Source organism: Scatophagus argus, chromosome 8 (assembly GCF_020382885.2).
Source record: "Scatophagus argus isolate fScaArg1 chromosome 8, fScaArg1.pri, whole genome shotgun sequence".
In the NCBI taxonomy this organism is placed as follows: Eukaryota; Metazoa; Chordata; class Actinopteri; family Scatophagidae; genus Scatophagus; species Scatophagus argus.
Window position 1 is genome coordinate 17,135,427 of NC_058500.1, and position 21,149 is coordinate 17,156,575.

Consider the following 21,149-nt stretch of genomic DNA (forward strand, 5'->3'; position numbering starts at 1 on the left):
AGTGTACTCTTTAGGGGTTTATCTGGATAGGCAGGATGCGGGCATGCTGTTGATCCTCCTGTCCAGAAATGATCCTGACAGGGGAAATTCAGAAGAACCTACAGAGACTGCCACTTTCCAGGGCTCTGAAGGGTTTCCTTGGCATTATCATGAATCATGAACTGTGATGATTGCTTTTAAAGCGCTGGACTGAGACATGGACAGCATATGGATTTGGCAATAGCTTACGTGCTTTTGGCCTACATATGGCCGAATGCTGTTTAGTCGTTTTGAAAATGATTTTTAGTCTTATGAATGACATAGAACAAATAGACCTTTTAGGCTACAGTTCCTAAGATCAAGCTTTTGACTAATGAGGCCAGTGTTTGTGTCTCTGTGTGTATCACACGCTGCTTAATTTATACTAATAATGTGATTGCTATTTACGCGACTACACCTAATCAGCAGCTGACTGACTTCTCTTTGGCTTTACCGGCTGTTTGTTGTTATCTCCCCAGTTAGCCGTCTCCATTCAAAACATCCAATTTATTCGTGACTGCCCTTTAAATGTTTTTTTAAAACACAAATCATTAGCTTTATCTGAAAACATCTGGCAACCCTGACGCTTAATGGGCAGCAACAGGTGCATATCCACCTCGGATGTGACTCCAGTGTGCTGTAGCCTGATTGCTCTAACTTGTACCTATCTGAGCATCCACAGCCACAGTGAGAATATTTGACAGCAGTGGACTGACTGTTGCTGTCAGCGCGTCCTCTTGGATCCGCCGTGAGTCTGCAGGCAGGCACCCGGATGTGGCGAAAATGTTTGGCGCTCCTCTCAGGGTTTGCGCTGGGAAAACATTTTATAATTCAGGTTAACAGCTCGCTCCAGGCTCGCGCGTCGACACCTTTTGGATGTTTTTTCCAACGATGAGTTGGATTTAAAACGGGTCTTTTCAATGTGGATTCGAGGATGCAAGAAGCAGATGAACAGTCTGAAGGTAAAAAACCTTGCGTGGAGCGCAGGAGGAGAGTTGGAGCGCTGCGAGAGAGGGGGCGAGAGCGCTCGTTTGGTTTATTCTCTGGGTGGCTGTTTATTCCATGTCATTATATGCTCGCAGTCGGATCTGCTTCTAGGATTTTGTCCAACTTATTTTAGTCCACAGATTGAGTATTAACATCGTAAGCGCTTGTTTTGGCTGTATTATTGTCAGCACAGCAGTCATCAAACCCATTGGGAAACGAGTTGTTCTACGAAAAATGGTTGGCTATGTTTGGTGTATGCTAATATTATGGTCAAGTGATCGTTTTGGATTCATGTGACAGTTTGTGGAAGATGAGTTCGGTTTGTGCGCCATCCACAAAGAACTGCCCGGCGCTATATCAACTTTTCAAGTAATTCCAGTTATTTATTTATTTTTGTTTAGAAGTGGTTCAACCAAACACGGTACTGTTTCAACCCCCCTCCACATTTCACTGTAAAGTCGAGAACAGCAGCTGAGAGTCAGTAGTTGTTAGCCAGCCACAGTGACAGATATGTTATGCGTCTTGAGGAACTGCTCAGATGATTTAAATGACAGACTTGGTGTTCTGCATCTGTGGTCATGTTATGTGGTGGGATGAGGAGGGTCGTCTGTCCTGCAGAAATAATATTCTCCTCATACGGATATGAAATTGTAAATCTGTGCTGAAATGTATTATTTATTTTTAAAGATATCTCACCTATTTCATCAGCCTGACCTCAGAGTCAATTCAAGTTAAACAAGGTATGTTGAGACCAACTGTTAACAAAACTCTGACCTTATTAGAACACGTTAAAATCACTTGGATCCAAGTGACAATTTAAAGATTAAAACTCAAGAATATGACAAGGACTTCCATGGGCGTTTATTCATCAGCTGTTCACTGAGGCTTCATTCATCTTTCCCTCTGTGTCTTTCTCACCTCGTCTAAAGAGTTATGATACCTTTAAATACGTTTCTGATGAATGATCTGTGTTTTGGATTTGATCATCAATGTGAGCTCTGTTTTAGCTGGATTACATGAAATGTTGGTTAGCTGTGACAGCAGCCCCTGATGTGATTCTGCTGTGGAGCTGCAGTGAACCACAGAGACTGTTTCAAGGGCACTGTCTTTTTCACTCATGGTTTGCATTGATTTTAATGACTCCCTCTGTCTCTCTCATTCATGCAGGATGTCCTGCTCTCTCTGCCTCTTCCGCACTCCCTTCAAACTCTTTTTCTTCTTCTTCTTCTTCTTCTCAGTTCCCTGCCAGCTTGTTTCTACATCTTCGAGTGCAGCCTTCCTCTTCCTTTATAAAAAATTTCAACAAGTATGAAAGTTGTACAAAGCAGGATTTGAATGTGAAATTACACTGCTCTTATCTACACGAATGAGTATCTCTAGTCCCATAATTGACCCTCTTTATATATATATTTTCCCCTTGCTTCTGTAGACTGAGGACTTGTCATTTTAAATTAAACACAGATCACCCTCTAAATCGCAGCAGTTGATTTCTCTTGACTGAGAAATTCAGACTCACTAGTGTTTGTTTTTTCCTTCTTCTTCCTTTGTTGTAAAAGTCTCAATCTGTAGTTACTCAAAACTGTTTGTCTGATTCTCCGCCTTCCTCCTCCAGGGGCACAGTATGCCAGCAACAGAAGGACCACTCCCTCCACTGACACTTCTACGTTCTGGTCAGAAAGCCAAACTAGACTGCACCAGCTCCAACCACCCGAGCCCCTGCAGGCCCCGTCCAGCACCGGCAAACCCGTCGGCTCCTCTTCTGGCCTCCTTGGGGCCAACAGTGGTATTCAGGGCCCCAGTGGCACTGGTTCTGGTGTCAGTCCGGTCCTTGCTTGGCATGCTGCCATTAGTGCTGCTCGCCAAGCACAGGGCGATGGCGCAAAGCCTGACATGAGTTCAAGGCCCTCAGTTTGCACCACTGGACCACCTCCTGTGGGCTCACTGGCCCAGAGGAAGAGGCAGCAGTATGCCAAAAGCAAAAAGCAGGGAGGATCTACCAACAGCAGACCACCCAGAGCTCTGTTCTGCCTCACCCTCAACAACCCCATCCGCAGGGCTTGCATCAGCCTGGTGGAGTGGAAGTATCCTTTAGACACAGGGGCTGTGGCTGGATGGCTGGATGGCAGATGCTTGAGTGTTTTAATGGGTTGCGTTTGATTGTATGGATAAATTTCTTCATAGATTAGTGGATGGATAGAGGGTTGGGGGAATTAATAAATATATGTATTACTTAAAACAGTGGACCATGACTTTGTTGAAGTGGAACAGGACAAAAATATACACAATATAAATAAGCACTTCTGTTATCAGCTTGAATGTATGACGCCCTGCTATATCTAACTTCAAAATCAAGCCAGTAACTTCAAAAGCACGGATACTTATGTTTCAAATGTCTGTCTTTCAGATATCTGTGTTCCTTAACAGTTTGTTTCTTTCCAGACCATTTGATATCTTTATACTTCTGTCTATTTTTGCCAACTGTGTGGCCTTAGCCATCTACATCCCCTTCCCTGGAGATGACTCCAACTCTACCAACCAAGAGCTGGTAAGTGGAAATGGAAAAAGCAGAAACAAGGCTCGGCGATATACCTGATAAACTGGGGTTTTGCTGAAAATGTACATCTTTTATTGCAGCATATGTGTGGGTGAGTGAGTATGTTAGAAAGATGTCAAGGGATCAGAAGTAAAACATGAGCCAAATATCTGTTTTTTTTTCTAAAGAACAAATTGTGACCTGCTGCATGTGGTTCTGCAGATGTTGCCTGCTGAATGCACATCAAACATGAAAGGAGTTTTCTTCTCACATGCACCGCGCTGCTAGCTGCTTGTGCCACTATTTGTCATCAGCCACATTACACACAAAGGCCAGACACAACACCTTAGCATGAGTGTGATTGGCTTCATGTGTGGATTGCGTCAGAGGGCTTTCCCGGCAATATTTGGATGGATGTGTTGGGTTTCATTGTTTTGTTGATACACATGCTTGTACACGCACACACACACACACACACACACACATGCACACATGTATAAACACACACCCAGCGGGTCATCCCCTGTGTGTCACAGCAGCTCTGCGTGGTATGAGAGCAGCACTAAGGGGAAAAGACAGAGAGGCAGACAGTGATGAAAACCAGTTTAGTTTCAGTGGAACTTGACAGCATCAAACCATGAACAAATTACCCTTCATTCAAATCATACAATACAATGTATGGACATGATATTATCACACACACACAAAATGTGGACTGTTTGAAGTTCTTTAGTCACTCAATCAGCTATCTTGCTTGATTAGACAGGCCTGCAGGTCTGCTTGATTGCTTGATTGATATTTTTGTTGCACCTGGAAGGTGATGGGGTGGTTTGGTTTGGTTTGTCAACAAAACATGGGACTTTGTCATGGGAGAGGAGAGGAGAAGTTTGTTTCCTGTTTCCAGCTGACAGGAGTCAACCTTGGGCTCTTTTAACCATGACCATCAGCCACACGTTTATTTCCTGTGACCATGCTGACAAAGGTCTCTCAACTTTAACCATCAAAGTTGGCTTTTCTTACTAGAGCTTATATGTAGTCAGAACAGAGCTCGACAGAACAAATAAATTCAGAATAAATGACAGAAAGATTTTAAAATGCTGTCAGTAGACAGCATATACATATGGAGGGTAACCAAGAGCTAAGATCAACAAGATTGGGTTGAAAGCTCGTGTATGACTGGAATGTGGTTAAGGTGCTCTTGTGGATGTGACTGAAGACTGTTGTCCCTGCTTTGCAGCAGTTCAGACAATAATATCTGCAAAGAAAGCTCCTGCTCTATATTTGTGTGTTTATTCAGTTCACTTCACTGAAAATCATTTCACTTCAGATTTTATTGCCAAAAGAGCAGTTTTTTGGTAGTAGTTTAATCCTATAAGTGTTGCAATGTCCTCAGAGGACTTTTTCACTCAGTGCAAACATTTGCTTTTTTCCCTGAGCCTGGCAAGGGACCTTCTTAGCTTCACAGGGGATTGTCTGTGCATGTATGTTTGTATGTGTGTGTGTGTGTGTGTGTGTGTGTGTGTGTGTGGAGTGAGCCAGTGAGAGACGGACACAGTGAAACGTAGCATGTTCCCTCAACAGATGGGGATTATTCATGCCATCCAAGTCTACGCTCATCACTCACTGCACAGTGTACTGTGTGTGTGTGTGTGTGTGTGTGTGTGAGAGAGAGAAAGTATGAATGTTTGTGCAGCTTTTTGTATTTGTTCTGTCAGAGAGAATATTGGAGTCACATGTCACACTGCTTTTAGACATCTAATCGCCTTGAATTTGTCATTGATATGTTTTCTCTGCTAACAATTTGTTTCCAACGGTTTTTATCAGTGGGTGTGAAACACAGAATTTGATCTCACATAAAATTTAGTCCAGTCCATAACTCTCACACACTTTATGACAGCCACTGAGTGTGTGACAGATTTAATTGTACATATGAGACTTAAAAAAGACTTAAAACTAAATTTCCCTTAAAATATTTATATGTATTTTACCCCCACAAAATTTATTTCTGTGATCTAATTTCTTTTTAACAATTATTGACATTTGCTAGATGCCTCACAGTAAAATATAACAAGCACAGTACATCCCAGAATAATAACAACAGAATACACAGTCAGGGTCCATAGGAAAACAGACAATAACAGACAGGAATGAGAGAAGGGAAATAAACACAGTTCCACTATCACTTTTGTACTTTACTAAACTTTACGAGAGAAAGAGGGAGGAGGGTATCTACTGCAATCACCACTATGAACATTTGTTGATAACTCAGATGAAATAATTAAGAGTTCCCAGTGAAGATTTTCTTGACCAGACCTGGGGACTGACACTGAAGCTTCATTCCTGAACAGTTTGGACGGCTGTAGCTGCAGTAACTGCAGCTGAAGCTCCATCAAACTGGGGCAGAGTGCAATAACTACACTTATGGTGCTTTGCCTTGAGTTTTAGCGGAATTTTGTACTTTTTGCAATTTTTTTTCCTTTTTCTCTAAGATGGAGAAAGATTGAACTTGAACACTTTCAGACATTTAAAAATTCAGTTTCGGTCATAATTCAGTTTTGATGAAAAAATGTTGTTACTGTGGTTTGGTTTTGAAGGGCAGTTTGGAGGCATGGATGCACTTAAAATTCATTCACATTCTTGGGAACTTGGGTTGTCTTTCTCACCATCATAGTATTTCCACAACTACTGCTTCATCCTTTTTTAAAGTGTGTAGGTGTTGTTTGATCGCCTCCTTCACAGCAAAGGATGGGAAAGAGAAATAGACAGCTGGGGGGACTCAGCTACTGCAGCTAAAATAAGCCCTCATGTGAACAGCAGCCATGAAAATGCGTATGAAGTGGTTTTATTATTTGCTTTCTGTTGTCAAATTAGATCCACATGTGCAAATGAGTACGATACTTTTCCACTTCTGTAATTCTCCAGATTATAAAATATCTCATGGGTTTTGCGGCTGAGCTCATTTCATGCTACAGAGTTTGAATGGTGCTTTTGTATGTTTTAAGTTATTAAACACGTGTTGCATATATTTAATAAAAGGTCACCCCCAAGTGGATTAACGCAAAAAGAAATTTGAACAATGACATTAAAATACCAAAATACTCACTTTATCCATTACCTTTATCAAAGTTTCAGTTTCAGGTTGAAAATTTTATTGATTTTCAAGCTGGACCCACTGGCTGCATGAATGGTACAAAACTGATCTAAAAATGCAGTAATGTAAAATACATCTGACCTCTTGTTGATAAAACATTTCAACCTGCACCTTTCAAACCTTTTTGCTGAGCACCAGCTCCGTCTTTGTCGTCCCATTCATACAAGTAGAACACATCATTTAGGGCTGCTGTTGAACTCATGAGTGTTTTCAGTGACCGCTTGAGTGCTGTGGGTGTAATTGTGCATTTCAGAATGCGTTTTGTTTTGTATTGGAGAATGTGTGCGAGGGTGCAGGAGGAGAGAGAATGCGTGTGTGTGTGTGTGTGTGTGTGTGTGAGTGTGAGTAGAGGTTGTGGGATTATGCTGGGCGGTGGATTAGTTGTCAGTAAATGAGTGGAGGTTGCAGAGAGTGAGAGGGGAGGGGAGGATTGGAGGATGGATGGGTGGAGAGATGTGGGAGCTTACAAGTGTGCAGGTCTACTGACAGACAGGAGATTTTAATGAGTGCTGTCATGTGACTGACTCTACATTGACTGACATTATCTATCTATCTATCCATCCATCCATACAGCCATCCATCCATCCATCCATCCACTAACAGCCTGGCCACTGGCTAAAGCAAGAAATGACCTTAAGAATCTCAACTTCAGCTAGAAACTCTGGTCTCAGTACCATGCTAAAGGAAGAGTAAAACACCAGTTAAGTAGGCAGGTTTTGTTACTTAACGATCAAGCTTTGGAAGCCAACTCAGTGTCGGTTTTGATATTCTCAAGTCCCAGGGGTAAGGGGAAACGTTTTGATGGAGTATCAGACTAAGGCTCTCTCCATCGAGTTAATGTCCGTCTGTTCACTTTTTTTTTTTTTTTTTTTTTTTTTTTTTTACCTCAGAATCTCAGTTTCTCCCTCTTCACTTTATTTCTTTTTTCTTTTGCAGGATACAGTTTGCAGATAATCCAGTTGTGCCTTGAATGCAAATAATTAGCATTTATTAAAAATAAAATTTCACTAATCTTGCTTTATTCCCTATTATCCCTTGAGCATTAATCTGGACAATCCCACTGCACTTTGTAAATACTGTACATTTTTATTTTTATTCTTTTTATAAGGTTTCTATTTTATAATTTTAATAATTTTAATTATAATTTGACTCACTCTATTTTACTTACCTGTTTTTGGTAGCAGGGACACAGAAAATTTCACTGCACACTGTACCTTGTATGATTGTGTGTGTGACAAATGAACCTATCTTGTATCTTGTAACATTTTGTTTCTATGAGGACAACCACACATAACAAAGGATGATGATTAGCTTTTTTGTAGCGACTCAGTTCAGTTTAGCCTCTCAGCCAGTTCATGAAATAATGTCGTTCATTTTGTTATTTTGCACGTATTCCTGACGTTAAGGATTATTTTTCTGATGCTCCTGTCAGCTCATGTTGATATTGCCCATGGATTACATAGCATAGATATTAGAAGTCACCCCAAATATAACACACAAGCAGCAACTTGAAATTGATGGTGAAGGCCTGCCGTGTGGATCTCTTCTTATTTGTGACCTTTTGATTTGTTTGTTGCTCACACTCTTGTGTCCCCCCTCTGTCTTCATTTCTCCATTGCTCTCAGATTACTAACTCTGTCTTTCTGTCTACTCAACCGCCTCAGTCTCTTCCTACGCTTTCCATTTGTGTTTTCTTCTCTGTTTTCTCTTCTCTGTCAGTTCCTCTTTTCTCATTTTAACACACCTCCCTTTCTCTCCTCTCTCCCCTCCATATCCAATTCCTGTGCACAGAGGAGAATGATTAATATCCGATTAAGCCGGTTAGTGATTTAGCAGACTTATGACGGCCCCTTTGACTAACATACACTGCTGATCAGTTGATAATCTCATAAGAGTCCTATATGAATCTGCTATATGAGTGTGGGAGTAAGAGGCGGAGTGTGTATGTGTCTGAGTGAACGGTTTAAAGGGATATGTACCATTTTATTTTTTTACAGGTGACACGCATATTGTTAAAAAGAAAGGTACATAAGACCCAGACAACAGCTCCCATTCATACAGTAAGACTAGAAACAAGTAACTAGGCGGAGGTAAAATTGCACAGTTACAGTATTGGCATCTCACATGTAATTCATAATGCTGTACTGTAAGTATTTCTCTTTTTAAGTGCAGCTTTTTTTTTTTTTTGAAGAGATGAACAAGACATTCTAACTTGAAAACTTTTTGAAATTGTGTCAAAATGATGGTAATATGTATTGTAAGATTAAAAACAGCTTTAAATCCAAATTTAGCCGGTTATGTCTTTTCACTAGCAGATCACCTGTTTTACTGCTTCCACAATAACGATCACGATCTATGTCTCATATTTCCATCAAAGCCCATTGTATTAGGAATCTCAGTGAAACTGCATTCAGTCTGGCTGTATCACTACCAAATCTGATCAGAGCAGAGTGTGTGTCTGCGTTTTAGGACCAGTAAGCATGTCATTACTTTAACGTTTATGATGCAACTGAAAAACCAAAATGACCCTGTTCTCACCACCTCCCACCCCATGCCAGGACTCCAAAATATGTCCAAATAGTACGTCAGAGTTCATTTGAACTGAAATGCATATTACATACATTCTCTGGAGTCAAATACTATACTATTTTACTACTTTGTAGAAGATAATTCTATAATCTTCAAAAAAAGATACGTTCTAAGAAGGGATCCAGCAATTTATCAGCAGGATATCAAAAATAAGATGATATTCTCTGATGTTTAGCATCAGTTTTGCGCTTGCACATTCATGAGGTGCTCGCTCGTGGCATCCCTGCCCTCAGTTTGTAAGGCTATGACAGTACTGAAAGATTTTTCTGACAGAGCAGGTAGTTTTATATCAGACTATACGTTCATAGATGTTATACATATATGTACAACGGGCCTTTGAAGCGGTCACTTCTCAAAAAAAATCTTTTTCATGTGAAAGAAAGTTAAATAAACACTGTTTTTTAAGCTTGTATAATTGAATTTGTGCTGTAGTGTGATGAAGGCCTGAATGACTTTAAAACTATTTTTTATTATGATTTTCTTCTTCCCTGGCAAAAATGGGGGAATAAATATCAACAACAACAACAACAAAACAATAAAAACAAAGAAAGAAATACTGCTATTGGCATCAGCTATCAGCCAAAGTGTCTGTCAAAGTGTTTAATTAACATTGGTAGCAGTCCAGAAATTCACAATTGGTGCAGTGCTAGGCATTGTAGATGTCACACTGTCATTTTTTAGACCTTTGAATCACAGTGAATAATATGAAATATCGTTATCCTTATATGGACGGGCGATGTTGACTCGTGGCTTAGCTCTGTCTGAGCACCTGCTGTATATAGAAACCCCTGGCACGAAGAGAAGGGAGAAGGTGTGATAGTGAGTCGAGAAAATCTAAGTGCTATGGTGTATGGGCTGCATTAGTGGACAAAAACGTACAATGAAAAGACAGTTATTTTTGACTAAAAGCAGATTCGTTTCTATTCGACACTCTGAAATGCCCCCACAGTATCATAAGACAAAGTCGCAGTGTGATGGCCATGTTAACCTAACTGCCTGTGTGTAAATTCAGTCCTCATCTTTGGAGTCCATTTTAGCTGCATGTGGGTGAGTCTTCCCATGAACAGCATGAGTCAGAGATCAAAGGGTAAATAATCTTTTAGCTAATGCAGGGTTGGTTGGATATCAGGGTTGAAAGCATGGTAACAAGCCACATAATTTTCTGATTAAGACCACAGGCAGACTCTGGAGCAGGGGTGTTTCACTGAGCTTAGTCATGACACTGAGTCAAAGCACACAGCAGAAAACAGCCAGACTTCATCTTCATTTCATTCACTGCAAAAAAAAAAAAAAAGCAAAGCTGAGTCTCACAAACCTGACCTACAAAAATGGTTGTTCTTCCAGGCTAAGTTAAATTTCAGCTCCAGATTTGGGATTGTGATTGCATATGGAACCTGAATGGTTGTCAGGCAGAGTTCCTCTCATTTCCCATTAATTTCAGACAAAAGTCCTATGTAGGTTTTAGCCTTGATTCATTGTACAGGTTTGACTAATTTCATGCAGTTTGAATTTGCAGAAAAATTTAAATGTTTCATAAACACAGCACTGTGTTTCACAGGACCAATATTTATTTTTTGCAATATGAATAAGAGTAATTTTTTAGTCTTGCAGCATATGTTTAAGGTGTTAACATCTCAGAAATGGTAGTTTTAGTAGTAGTCTGGACAACAATCCATCAGAAGAAATCCATTAAGAGAGCAAAAATCTCTTTGCTTGTGATTCAGAAAGATGTTTGAGTTGGTTGTGTAACAGCAATCATAAGACCTGAATGCTGTAAGGTGGGCAGGCTGATCCAAAGCAGCAGTACAGGAGTGGGTTCATTCAGCTGTGCGTGCATTCATACATGTATGTTGTTTATCAGTCAGGAAATCAAAGCACAGACTGTTTGTGACCTCACTGCATGAAAACATGGGGACGACGCATCTGGCCAAATTGTGCTGTGAGTGTGTGTGTACATGTGTGGTTTTCATGTGTGTTTTTGAGCATCTTAACGGACACAAATAAGACTATGGACTGCCATTTGATAAGATTTTATCCCAGGGTTCCCGATCTAATAAGAATTTTGCTTTTAGAAAGTAAAATTCTGTCATTTTGTTACTTATGGTTGGAATTAGAGAGAAAATAAATTATTTCTGTTTTTGCAGGGGACCTCCTTAAGGACCCCCACTTTGAGAATCGCTTTTCTACATGTACAGTACTGTGAAATGTGCCTGTTTATCTGTAACTTGAGCATAATGTCCATATTTGTGTGCGTGCACTGTGATGATCATGTGTTTTCCTCAGGGTTTATGTGTGTGTATGTGATCCTGAGAACAGAATGTCAGGTTGCGTCATTTTTCTCTCAGTCAGGGATTAAAGATTTAGAGATGAAGGGAGATGAGAGTCACACTAAGAAGCACACTGCTTCATCAAGCACGTGTGTGTGTGTAACAGCAATCATGTCTCTTTTTTGCATGCATGCACTGGAATGTGTGTTTTGTAAAGAAACACAAAGAGAGACATGTACAGAGAGACCCTGCCTCGTCATAACAGCTCATGGTTGTATGTCTCTGTGCTTCAGTCAAGTTGCAGTTCACATCCGTGTCTGTTCAGATTCATATATGTAGTGAAGACTTTGAAAGAATTTAGTAAAAGGTACTGACAAAACTGATTCCTGTGAATTATTTCCAGTGAGAAACATGCAGTCTTCATTTAGAGGCTGCAGAGGAGTATGGAGGACTGACAGAGAGCTTCGTCACATCTGTACAATCAGCATAGCTTTGAAATGGACACCCGAGCTTAGTGTCACCATTTCAGTGTCTGTCACAGTCTCGCCTTCTGTTCCTGAATGACAGTGCTGAATAATGTACAGAAAACATTATGATGTCACAGTGAAGCTGACCTTTGGCCGTTTGAATATAAAATGTCATTACTACATCACTTCATCCCATTAAACAGTGGTGTGAAATTTTGTCCTAATTAGTGTTTGCATCTTTGGGTTATGGCCTGCAAAGTGTTTTGTGCCTTTGATCAACAAATTCTAATCACTTCATCCTGGACTCCAAATGGATGTCTGGATGCCAGTAATGAAATTTCGTCAAGGTGCTCCCGACATAATGCGTTCACAAGAGTAGGTCAAGGGAATGTACATATATATGGACAGACAATGTTGAATACAGAACCTTATTATTATCTTTAGACTGCTGTTTTCAGCCCCAAGTTGATACATACTGGGAATCAGCTGTCATTTGACAGCATTAAAAGCAAGAGAGGGTGAAAGAGAGGGATCGATTGATTGTATTGGTGATCAGAATTAGGCCGCGTGTGACTGATTGTCGACCTAGCAAGTTGTCAGCCTGTAGGGCAGCATGCAAACATACACAGTCAGACACAATGTATACGCATCCTCACATCACTCTGCACTTCCAGCTGAGAAGAAAAAAAATCTGTCTGTTATGCACGCAAGCGAAATGCGTTCATTTCCGTGTATGTGTGTACACTATGTAGACAAAAGTATTGGGACACCCGATGAATTACACCAGGGACTTTAATGATATTGCATTCCAAGTACATTGACAGCTTTGCAGCAATTAGCTTCCACTCTTCTGGTAAGATTTTGGAGTTTTTCTGTGGGAATTCTTGATGCTTTACAGCATGAATGGGCACGTAGAGCAGTCGTCGTTGCAGTTCATCCCAAAGGTGTTTGATGGGGTTGAGGTCAGGGCTTTCATTAGGTCAGGATTTCATTAAAATATTTTTATTATAAAGTCCTTAATGTAAATCCCCAGTACATGTTTTAATTCAGCATATTTTAATGTACTGTTATAAAGTGTGATACATATTCAGATCCTTTTATAAACACTGAAACATTTTTAGAACTGGAATCTGAGACAGAGCATTTGTTTCACAATCCACTCTCTGTGTATAACCTTAGTGTTTTAGTTGGGTAACCCTAATCAAGAAAACATTGTGTACCATGAATCACATTCTTCAATAACATCACAACAGTTAACATTGTTAACATAAAAGCTCTAGAAATGGCTCCTACATGGACATTACTGGAAAAATAATGAAGTGTTTACTATCAGACTAGTATTTCTGGAACAGACTATCAAGGATAGTAACCACTAGTCGACTAATTGAACACGTCCATATCCAATATGTATAACAGTTTAACCAAGGTTGTAATATAATGCAGTATGTGTAATATACACACTATACAGTAATCAAACTGAAACCAAATTCAATACTCGGATAGATAATACACTATTTTGAAAGCACATTGTGGTTAATCATCTTTTCATCCACATTTCCACAAAATGTCACTCGATTGTTCTATTATTTGTACCCGCAAAATGAAGAGTGAACCACCAGGCTGTGATCAGATAACAAGTGATCACACTGCCCACACACTGACCTCCTACAGAAATAGAACAAGTCTTAAAATTAGTTTATTAAAAGCACAAAAATATGTTATGGGGAAGTCAAACCAAACTGTCTCTAAAGAACATGACTGGATAATAAAGTTGAAGCTGTATATTTTGTCATTAAATCTGGAGACGTTTGAATATTTCTTCTTTTACCAGAAACCTGCAATATTAGTGGATGTATAGATATAAAGATAAAGGGATGGAGAGTGGGTGGGATAGTGTGAAGAAGACCACAGTTAATGTTCTTAAAGCTTCCTGTAGCTCACTCACTTTCCACTTGTCAGGTCTGTATATGTGTGTGTGTGTATGTCTACATGTCTTATGAAATGTCAACAGCAGTTTCACACTTAGGGGTGTGCAAGTGTTTGTGTGTGTTGGTGTGGAGATGTGTTTTACTTACCTTGTGGGAACAAAAACCTGTTTACGCAGTTACGTATGGGGACTTACTTTTCTCATGGGCACAAATTCAAGTCCCCATAATGTAAATGATGATAGAGCGAAGACTTGGTTTAAGGTTGGGTTTAGGTTAAGGTTTAGGTTAAGGATACAGTTAGGCTTAACAAAGTAATGGTTATGGTTGTGTTTATGGTTAGAGTAAGTCTCCAGGAAATGCTGTGTGTGTGTGTGTGTGTGTGTGTGACTGTGTGTGTGTGTGTGCAGTCACTGGTGAAGTAGCTTCAGGACATCTGTGATCATACAGCTTTATTAGAGTGCAGTGCCATCATTGTGAGTCATTTCCGTCCTTCTCTGAGCTGTCACTCCTCTTCATCATTATCATGTGTTAAATATAGACTCTTTGTATCACTGCAGCAAACATGCTCATGAATATGGCGTCTGTTGAATTCACAAGAACACAAACACTCATTCAAGAAGAATGAGATGTTAATTTCAGTGAGCAAGACCAAATTGGTCAGCAGAAAAGGCCTTTCTGACATTTTCCTGAAACACATTCTGATGATCAGAAAACACTTAAGATGTTTACATTTACTCTGATATGGCTTTTAATGAACAAAATACTGTAAAATGTGAGACACACAAACCACAAAACTTGTTTGGGCATGTCTGAGTGTTATGCAAGCGTATTTTAAACAGAGCCCAAGGGCTGTACAGGTTTTTAGGCCGAGAGGTGACAGATGCCCACAAGTCAGAAGGCCTGTTGGACCCACTGCTTAGCACCCAAAAGCCCAGGGACAACAGACTCTGCAGGGAATGTGGGGCAAACACACACACACACTCACACACTCTTTCTTTCTCTCTCTCTCTTTCTCACACACACAACTCTGTGTCTCACACACAGGGACAGAAACAAACGGACAATGTAATTATAAAGCTCTGTAGTGCAACATCACTCTTTGTCCAGACATCAGCCACAGAGCAGAACATGCTTAGTGAATGCAGCTTTAAACCCTGTATACCACTAAAAACACAGTATCCTGCTGGACTTGAGCCAGGTTGCTATCTGCTGAATGAAAGATGAAAATGAAGTTCTCCTCCTGTCATACATGTGTTTTTCCTTTTCCTGCATTTGAATGTTTGAGCTTTACTGTGCAGAATGCATGTGCAGAGTCTGACACTACGACCATGATTTGTGACATCACAAATAGCTTGGAAGCCAATCCTGGTCCAGTAATCAGCATCCACACGTGTGATGTGGAAACCAGAAGCCTGCAGGTCACATGCACTGAGCACAGACTTGAGGCAGGAGACATCTTGTGTTCAGCAGGAAAACTTACATATTCATTTGAGGGAGAAGGAATATGTGGCATTTTATAGACTTTAATGTGGTAATTATTTTCTGTCAGAAACACGCTGCATACTTTTTGTGCATGTTTTAATACATGTGTGGAGGGGATCTTTAAGTATAAAGAGAAGCAAAAGGTAGTATACCACATTCTACCTGAATGTGCCTGAATTAAGTAAGAAGAAGCACAAAGATAAAGATATCTGTTTCAGAACGCTGTAAAAGTTTATTCAGTAATCCTCAAGTGCCGATGTATTAGCTGTTAATGTCTGGATTAATCTTTTGAATAAGTAACTCCAGTGTTTCAAATGATAAATGATTATTCAAACCAAACTGTTCAAAATGAATAATGAAAGTGGCAGTAGATTGAATGAACAGGAAATGTGATGAGGAGATTATCTGTTACAGCTAAGCAGGTTTATGGCTTGCAGGATAAATGAGAACTTAAATCTCTTTGTAGCGTACATCAGTTTTCTCCTTTACTGCAGGATTTTTGGCTGGGCAAGTCAAGATCTAGTGTTTCAACCTGCTGCATGGAAATCTTTTTGTAGTGTTGTAGCTCTTGTAGGATCTGAGTGGCTGCTCAGAGTTTTGTTTCTGCTCTTACAGCCTCACTGCTCTGTGATTGATTCTCCTTTGCTGTGCTATCACGGTTGTAATGAAGGCCATATTGTTAACAGAATCGCAACACCACCTCTTCATGTTCAGAGTTTTCGATCAATGACAGACTGGAAGGCTTTTATTGTGAATAAGTCACTTCACAGTACAATCATCATTGTGATATAGCAAGCGACTATGTATTATGTTTCCAGTTTGTCAACAGGTATTTAGAGTTTTAAGTGTGCAAAATTAAACAAAATTAAACTATATTGCCGGTACAAACTGTTTATCACACATATATGTGTGCTCGTGTTCTATTTTGTGGTATAATAAACTGTATAAACAGATGAATGCGGAATTTGTAGGCAAGGCATTGAGCGTTTTGATTTCCATTTGTAGTCGGTTTGTAGACCAGTCATGTTTGAGAGGGTTTTGTTTGCATGTAGGTGAGCAGTCTAATGGACAGCAAAACAGGCAGAACGCATTTAATTAGCTGATTTTCGTCACCAACTCCATTAACACACAAGTTCCTAATCAGACTGTAAATAAAGATGGAAACACAGAAGAGGAAGTCTTAGCCCGGATATCGTTTGGGGCTACACAAGAAGCCTTGGAAACACTGGCAGTTGCACTTGGTGGTTGTCATGATTGGTGGAATAACAAATATGTTCAGTGAAAATCCAGATGCCTCCATGGGTGATTTCTGTGTTCCAAGCTACAAGTTGCATGTACTGTATGTGTGTGTTTTAACGAGCTTGGTGTTTATATTCATTGTGTTGCTCCCTCGCCTCATTTTACATACAGCACAGCCTGCTGCTGTGACAGCCGTGGCCATGGTGACTTGTGGATTATGTGAGGAGAAACCTCTCAACTGGAGAGAGAAAAGATGGAGAGAAGAGATGAGAGGTTGACTGAGAGGAGAAAGAGAGGAACGTGAAATTGAAAAAAAGAACGGCGGGAGAGTGGTCAAGAGGGGGCAGAGAAGTGCAAGGAGAACAAGGGGATAAGAGCAAGAAAAAAGGAACTGACAGAAAGAGAAGGAGGAGGAGAGGCTAATATTGTAGGTGAGGAACCAATGAGAGGGGAGAATTAACGAGGAGGACAGAAGGATAGGTGAGCAGAGGGAAGAATAGGAGAGGAGAGAAAAGAAAAGAAGTTTCTTTCTTATCCCTTTCCCTCTTCCTCTGTTTTTAACGAGACTGGCTGTTTATTTGACATTACCATATTTCAACTCACTCAACTGCCAATTGAATTAATGCTGTTTTGGTCAGCTTTGATCAGCGGAAATAATGTGTGTGTGTGTCAGAGGGGTGTTTTCTGTGTATTTTTATCGTCACTTACTAACCTCCACATGACTGTTTTACATTTTAGAGAGGCAGATCTGTGATGCTGCTACGGTCGCTGTTCTTAATACCAACACTGGATTAGTGGATTGTTTTTAGTGGTCAGCCAGTACCCACTCTGTTTTGACTGTGTTTGTGGCCATGCTCACTGTTTCAACTTCAGGATTATGACTATCCACAACTAAAAATAGACACTAGCTAGTATGGGCTTAATTGGAAAAACAGTAGAGAGAACAGGAAGGCACAGAGGCTGAACTCAGATGCTACACCATCGATAAACTCTGTCTGGACCAATGCTGCCACAGAGCTAGAAAAGGTAGACGGGGAAGAAATAGACATGAACATGGATTAAAATACAAATATTTTGGTGCTTCTGGCATTTGTTTTGTGTGTGTGTGAACAGGACCTTTGATTACTCTGCAGCCACTAGCACACAGCCTTCATACAGCTTCATCACAACATACCTGTTTTTTTTCTTTTCTTTATTTTTGGTTTAATTGTCAGGGAGTAAGCATAATAACATGTTCAAAGGTGTCCTAATGAGGAATATATCAGGACAAAAAGCCTTCTCATTTTCATCCATGGTGCTCAGCCAACAGGTGAACGACTTTGCATATCATTTTGACATCAAGCTGAGGCTCTGATCCTTCAGAGGAGTACTCTGGGATGCTGTAGGTTGTTTTTAATCATATTCAAGAATTTGAAAACTGATGACTATTTTTCTTACTGTGTCAAATTTTGATGAATGTGAAGTCTGGCCACAAAATAATAAAAGATTATTTTTATTTTTTTATAGTTTTTATTTATTTATTTTTTAAAAAGTAGATTTTCTTTATACTTGTAATTTTAACTGAGCCTTTGGCCACATCCAATGTTCGGGTCGAACTTTTCATGACATTTGCTTCCCTGGTTTTTGCTTATCTTCTTGTTGGATTAAACTCAGTTGCAATTGTCTGTGAATGTGTCAGGCTTAGTTCCTCTTCATTAAATGATTTTCAGGCAAGACTTGTCAGTTTAATAATTAGAAAGTAGCAATTACAGTGTTCTTCTCTGCAGTCATATTCTGTTATCTATGTCGAATGTGATATCACAGGACAGACCTCTGTATCTGGAGATGAGAGAGATGTGGAGATAAAGAGAGAGAGGGAGAGACAAAGGGGGAAAAACACAGAAACAGACAGAGGAAAAGACTTGGACAGACAGAGGAATAGGGACGCCAAAAGGGAGAGACATGAGGGAATCAGACATGCTATACAAGAGAGGCGGGCGGCTGACAATATAAATCACATCTGTGTGCTTCTCTGCTGTCCTGCATGCTGTGGGACAAAGAAGGATTATTGACACTCTTACTTCTTCCAGTTGATTATTTCTTCTCCTTGAAGAAGTTAACAGAAGGTATCATGGAGAAGTGGCATCAACCCAAACTTTTTACACATACTCGCAACAGCTGCAAAAACTTTTTTTTTCCTTGCTGAAACAATGCACGTAGCAGTTATATGTGATTTTTTGTTTCGTTTCTCTGTTCTTCTCTTGCATTCTGAACGTTCAGGCCTGAAAGTGACAAGTCGGCTGCTGCTTCTGGATGAGGCTACGCTTAAAGCTCACATACAGTAAAACCAGGGTTGTTTTTTTATAGAACGTCATGTGACGTGTTTTGCGTTTTGTTTGAATATCTTCATACTTGTGAAAAATGTGCGGCTCTAACCTGTGCAGAAGACAATTAATGTTTCACTGAAGCATTCATAATATAACCACTTGAGTTTTTCTCATGAATATAACATGCAGAGAGAGAAAGTGAAAGAGCGAGAGAGAGAGAGAGAGAGAGAGAGAGAGAGAGATGGACAGTTGCTCAAAAGAGACCTAATTTCTCTGTTAACAGCACACAGTCATGATAATCCTCCCTTACTTTTTCAACTTGATTTTCAGAGAAGCTTAGAACATATTATACATTTAGATGAGTACTAAACGACTTTAGCAACAGAAGGCAGACGCTGTGGGTCCATTAGTGTCCTTGTAAGAATAAGATTGCTAATGGTGATGATATCAGTGGCTATGTTGTTCAGTCTGCGGTTGTGTTCTGAAGCATTGAGCAGCACATCCTCAGCCTCTCTGGCCCTCATTAATCTTATTAAGACCAATGGGAACACAGGCTAATAGGAGCTGATTAGCCTGTCTCTGGTCGCCTGGCTGATTCACCTCCATGCACTCGTTCACATGCTCTTAGCCTGAAACACACTAGCACACTGACAGAATCACACTGACATACTCTCGCCCTCACACACACATTCTCATATAAGCATACAAAGACATTCACAAAATATATATTCATGCACAAACACTTGCAGGGCTTGTCAGAGAAAGTTGGGTAGCAGAGATGATAGCCTGGAAAAATAAGCTGTGGCTTCTTAGAGTCAGAGTCATCACATTATCTTGAAAGTAACGAGGGCAAAATAGAAGCCTAGCTGGCAAATATCAAACTTCAGACTATTACTCACACATCATGGCAGATTATGACGTATTGAGTCATTTTTCTCCAGTATTACCTGACTGGAAGTAAACCTCAGATGGTTTTTGTTTTTTACTTGTTGCTGTTCTGAGTAATTATCATGATGTGAAAATACAACATCTCACTGAGTTTGTGAATTTGGCTTTTTCCTGTGTGTGTATGCTCTTTTTGCAGTCATGCTAACAGCAGTAGGGATGTCTGTCTGTAGTCTGTCAGTCTGTTGATCAATTAATAATTTGGTTTGACTGAAAAGTCTCGACAAATGTTTGAAATGAAATTTTGTATATTTATCATGCTCTGAGGATGAATTCTAATGACGTTTGTGATCCCACGGCTTTCCTTCTAACGGCATCATAAAGTCATAATTTTTATTTGTGCACAACCCTGGTTTATGACTAAATACCTGCAAAGCTAATGGCATATTTCCACTAACCTCAGCCGTACTTTTTCTTTAGTACTAATGACTAAATGTTAGCATGCTAACACTAAAGTAAAATGGTGAGCACTTGCTAAACATCAGCATGTTACAGTGAACATGTTAGTGTGCTAACACTGGCATTTACAGTAGCTCAAAGCACTCTTGTGCCTAAGTGCAGCCTCAAGGAAGTGCTGGCATGACTGTAGACTGGCTCCTTTTACAGCTTTTCAAAAACGGATTAATTTCTGTGGCTTCAGCAGGAGATGCTTTCGACTGAGTAAATGCACCCAGACTGCATTATAATGAGTTGAAGGAAAACTTTGTTTGATAAGACAACACAAAATATGACACATATGTTTTGCTGTCATCCTTTAGAAAAGATGATTTTGCTCTGCTAGAAAATATCAAGAGACAGTTACAATGTATGGGCTTTACTGCAAAAGTAGAGTACATCTGTGTCCCATCCATTTTGTTGAAATGAAATAAATGAACAAAATTGCTGTCGCTAGTTACATTTTACAAGTTAGTCAGTAGTAGCAGTGAAATCCTGTATTGGTTCACTGCAACAACTTTCTCACAACAAGCATGATAACACCTCAAGGAGAGTTGCAAAATTTCACAGCCACAATTTCAGTTATCTGCAACAGCACGAGAGTTTCGTGATTATGTGATGTTTTATCGTTTGTTTTTCGAAACTGTTTTTACCACAAAGTACAAAGTGCGCAGTGGAGAGGCAAACATGGGCAGGGAGATGAGCTGTATGTCCACTTGACCACCATTTTCAAGACTGCAGGCTTTTCTTTGTCACAGTCACTAAAAGACTAGTGTGCCATGAAAAATGATAATTAGCGTAA

General features: G+C 39.9%; 1 protein-coding gene across 7 annotated transcripts in view; it reads left to right on the forward strand.

Moving 5' to 3' along the window:
- The window catches only part of cacna1db (calcium channel, voltage-dependent, L type, alpha 1D subunit, b), a 77,474-nt gene that overhangs the window by 1,210 nt on the left and 55,115 nt on the right, over positions 1–21,149 (forward strand). For 5 of the 7 annotated variants that reach the window (XM_046396783.1, XM_046396788.1, XM_046396789.1 and 2 more), the window contains exons 2-3: positions 2,618–3,086; positions 3,445–3,550. In XM_046396783.1, coding sequence (XP_046252739.1) covers positions 2,618–3,086; positions 3,445–3,550 — 575 coding nt within the window. Of the gene's footprint in view, positions 1–14; positions 981–1,699; positions 1,746–2,617; positions 3,087–3,444; positions 3,551–21,149 lie in introns of those variants that run through there. The other 2 variants (XM_046396786.1, XM_046396790.1) reach the window with 2 other exon arrangements.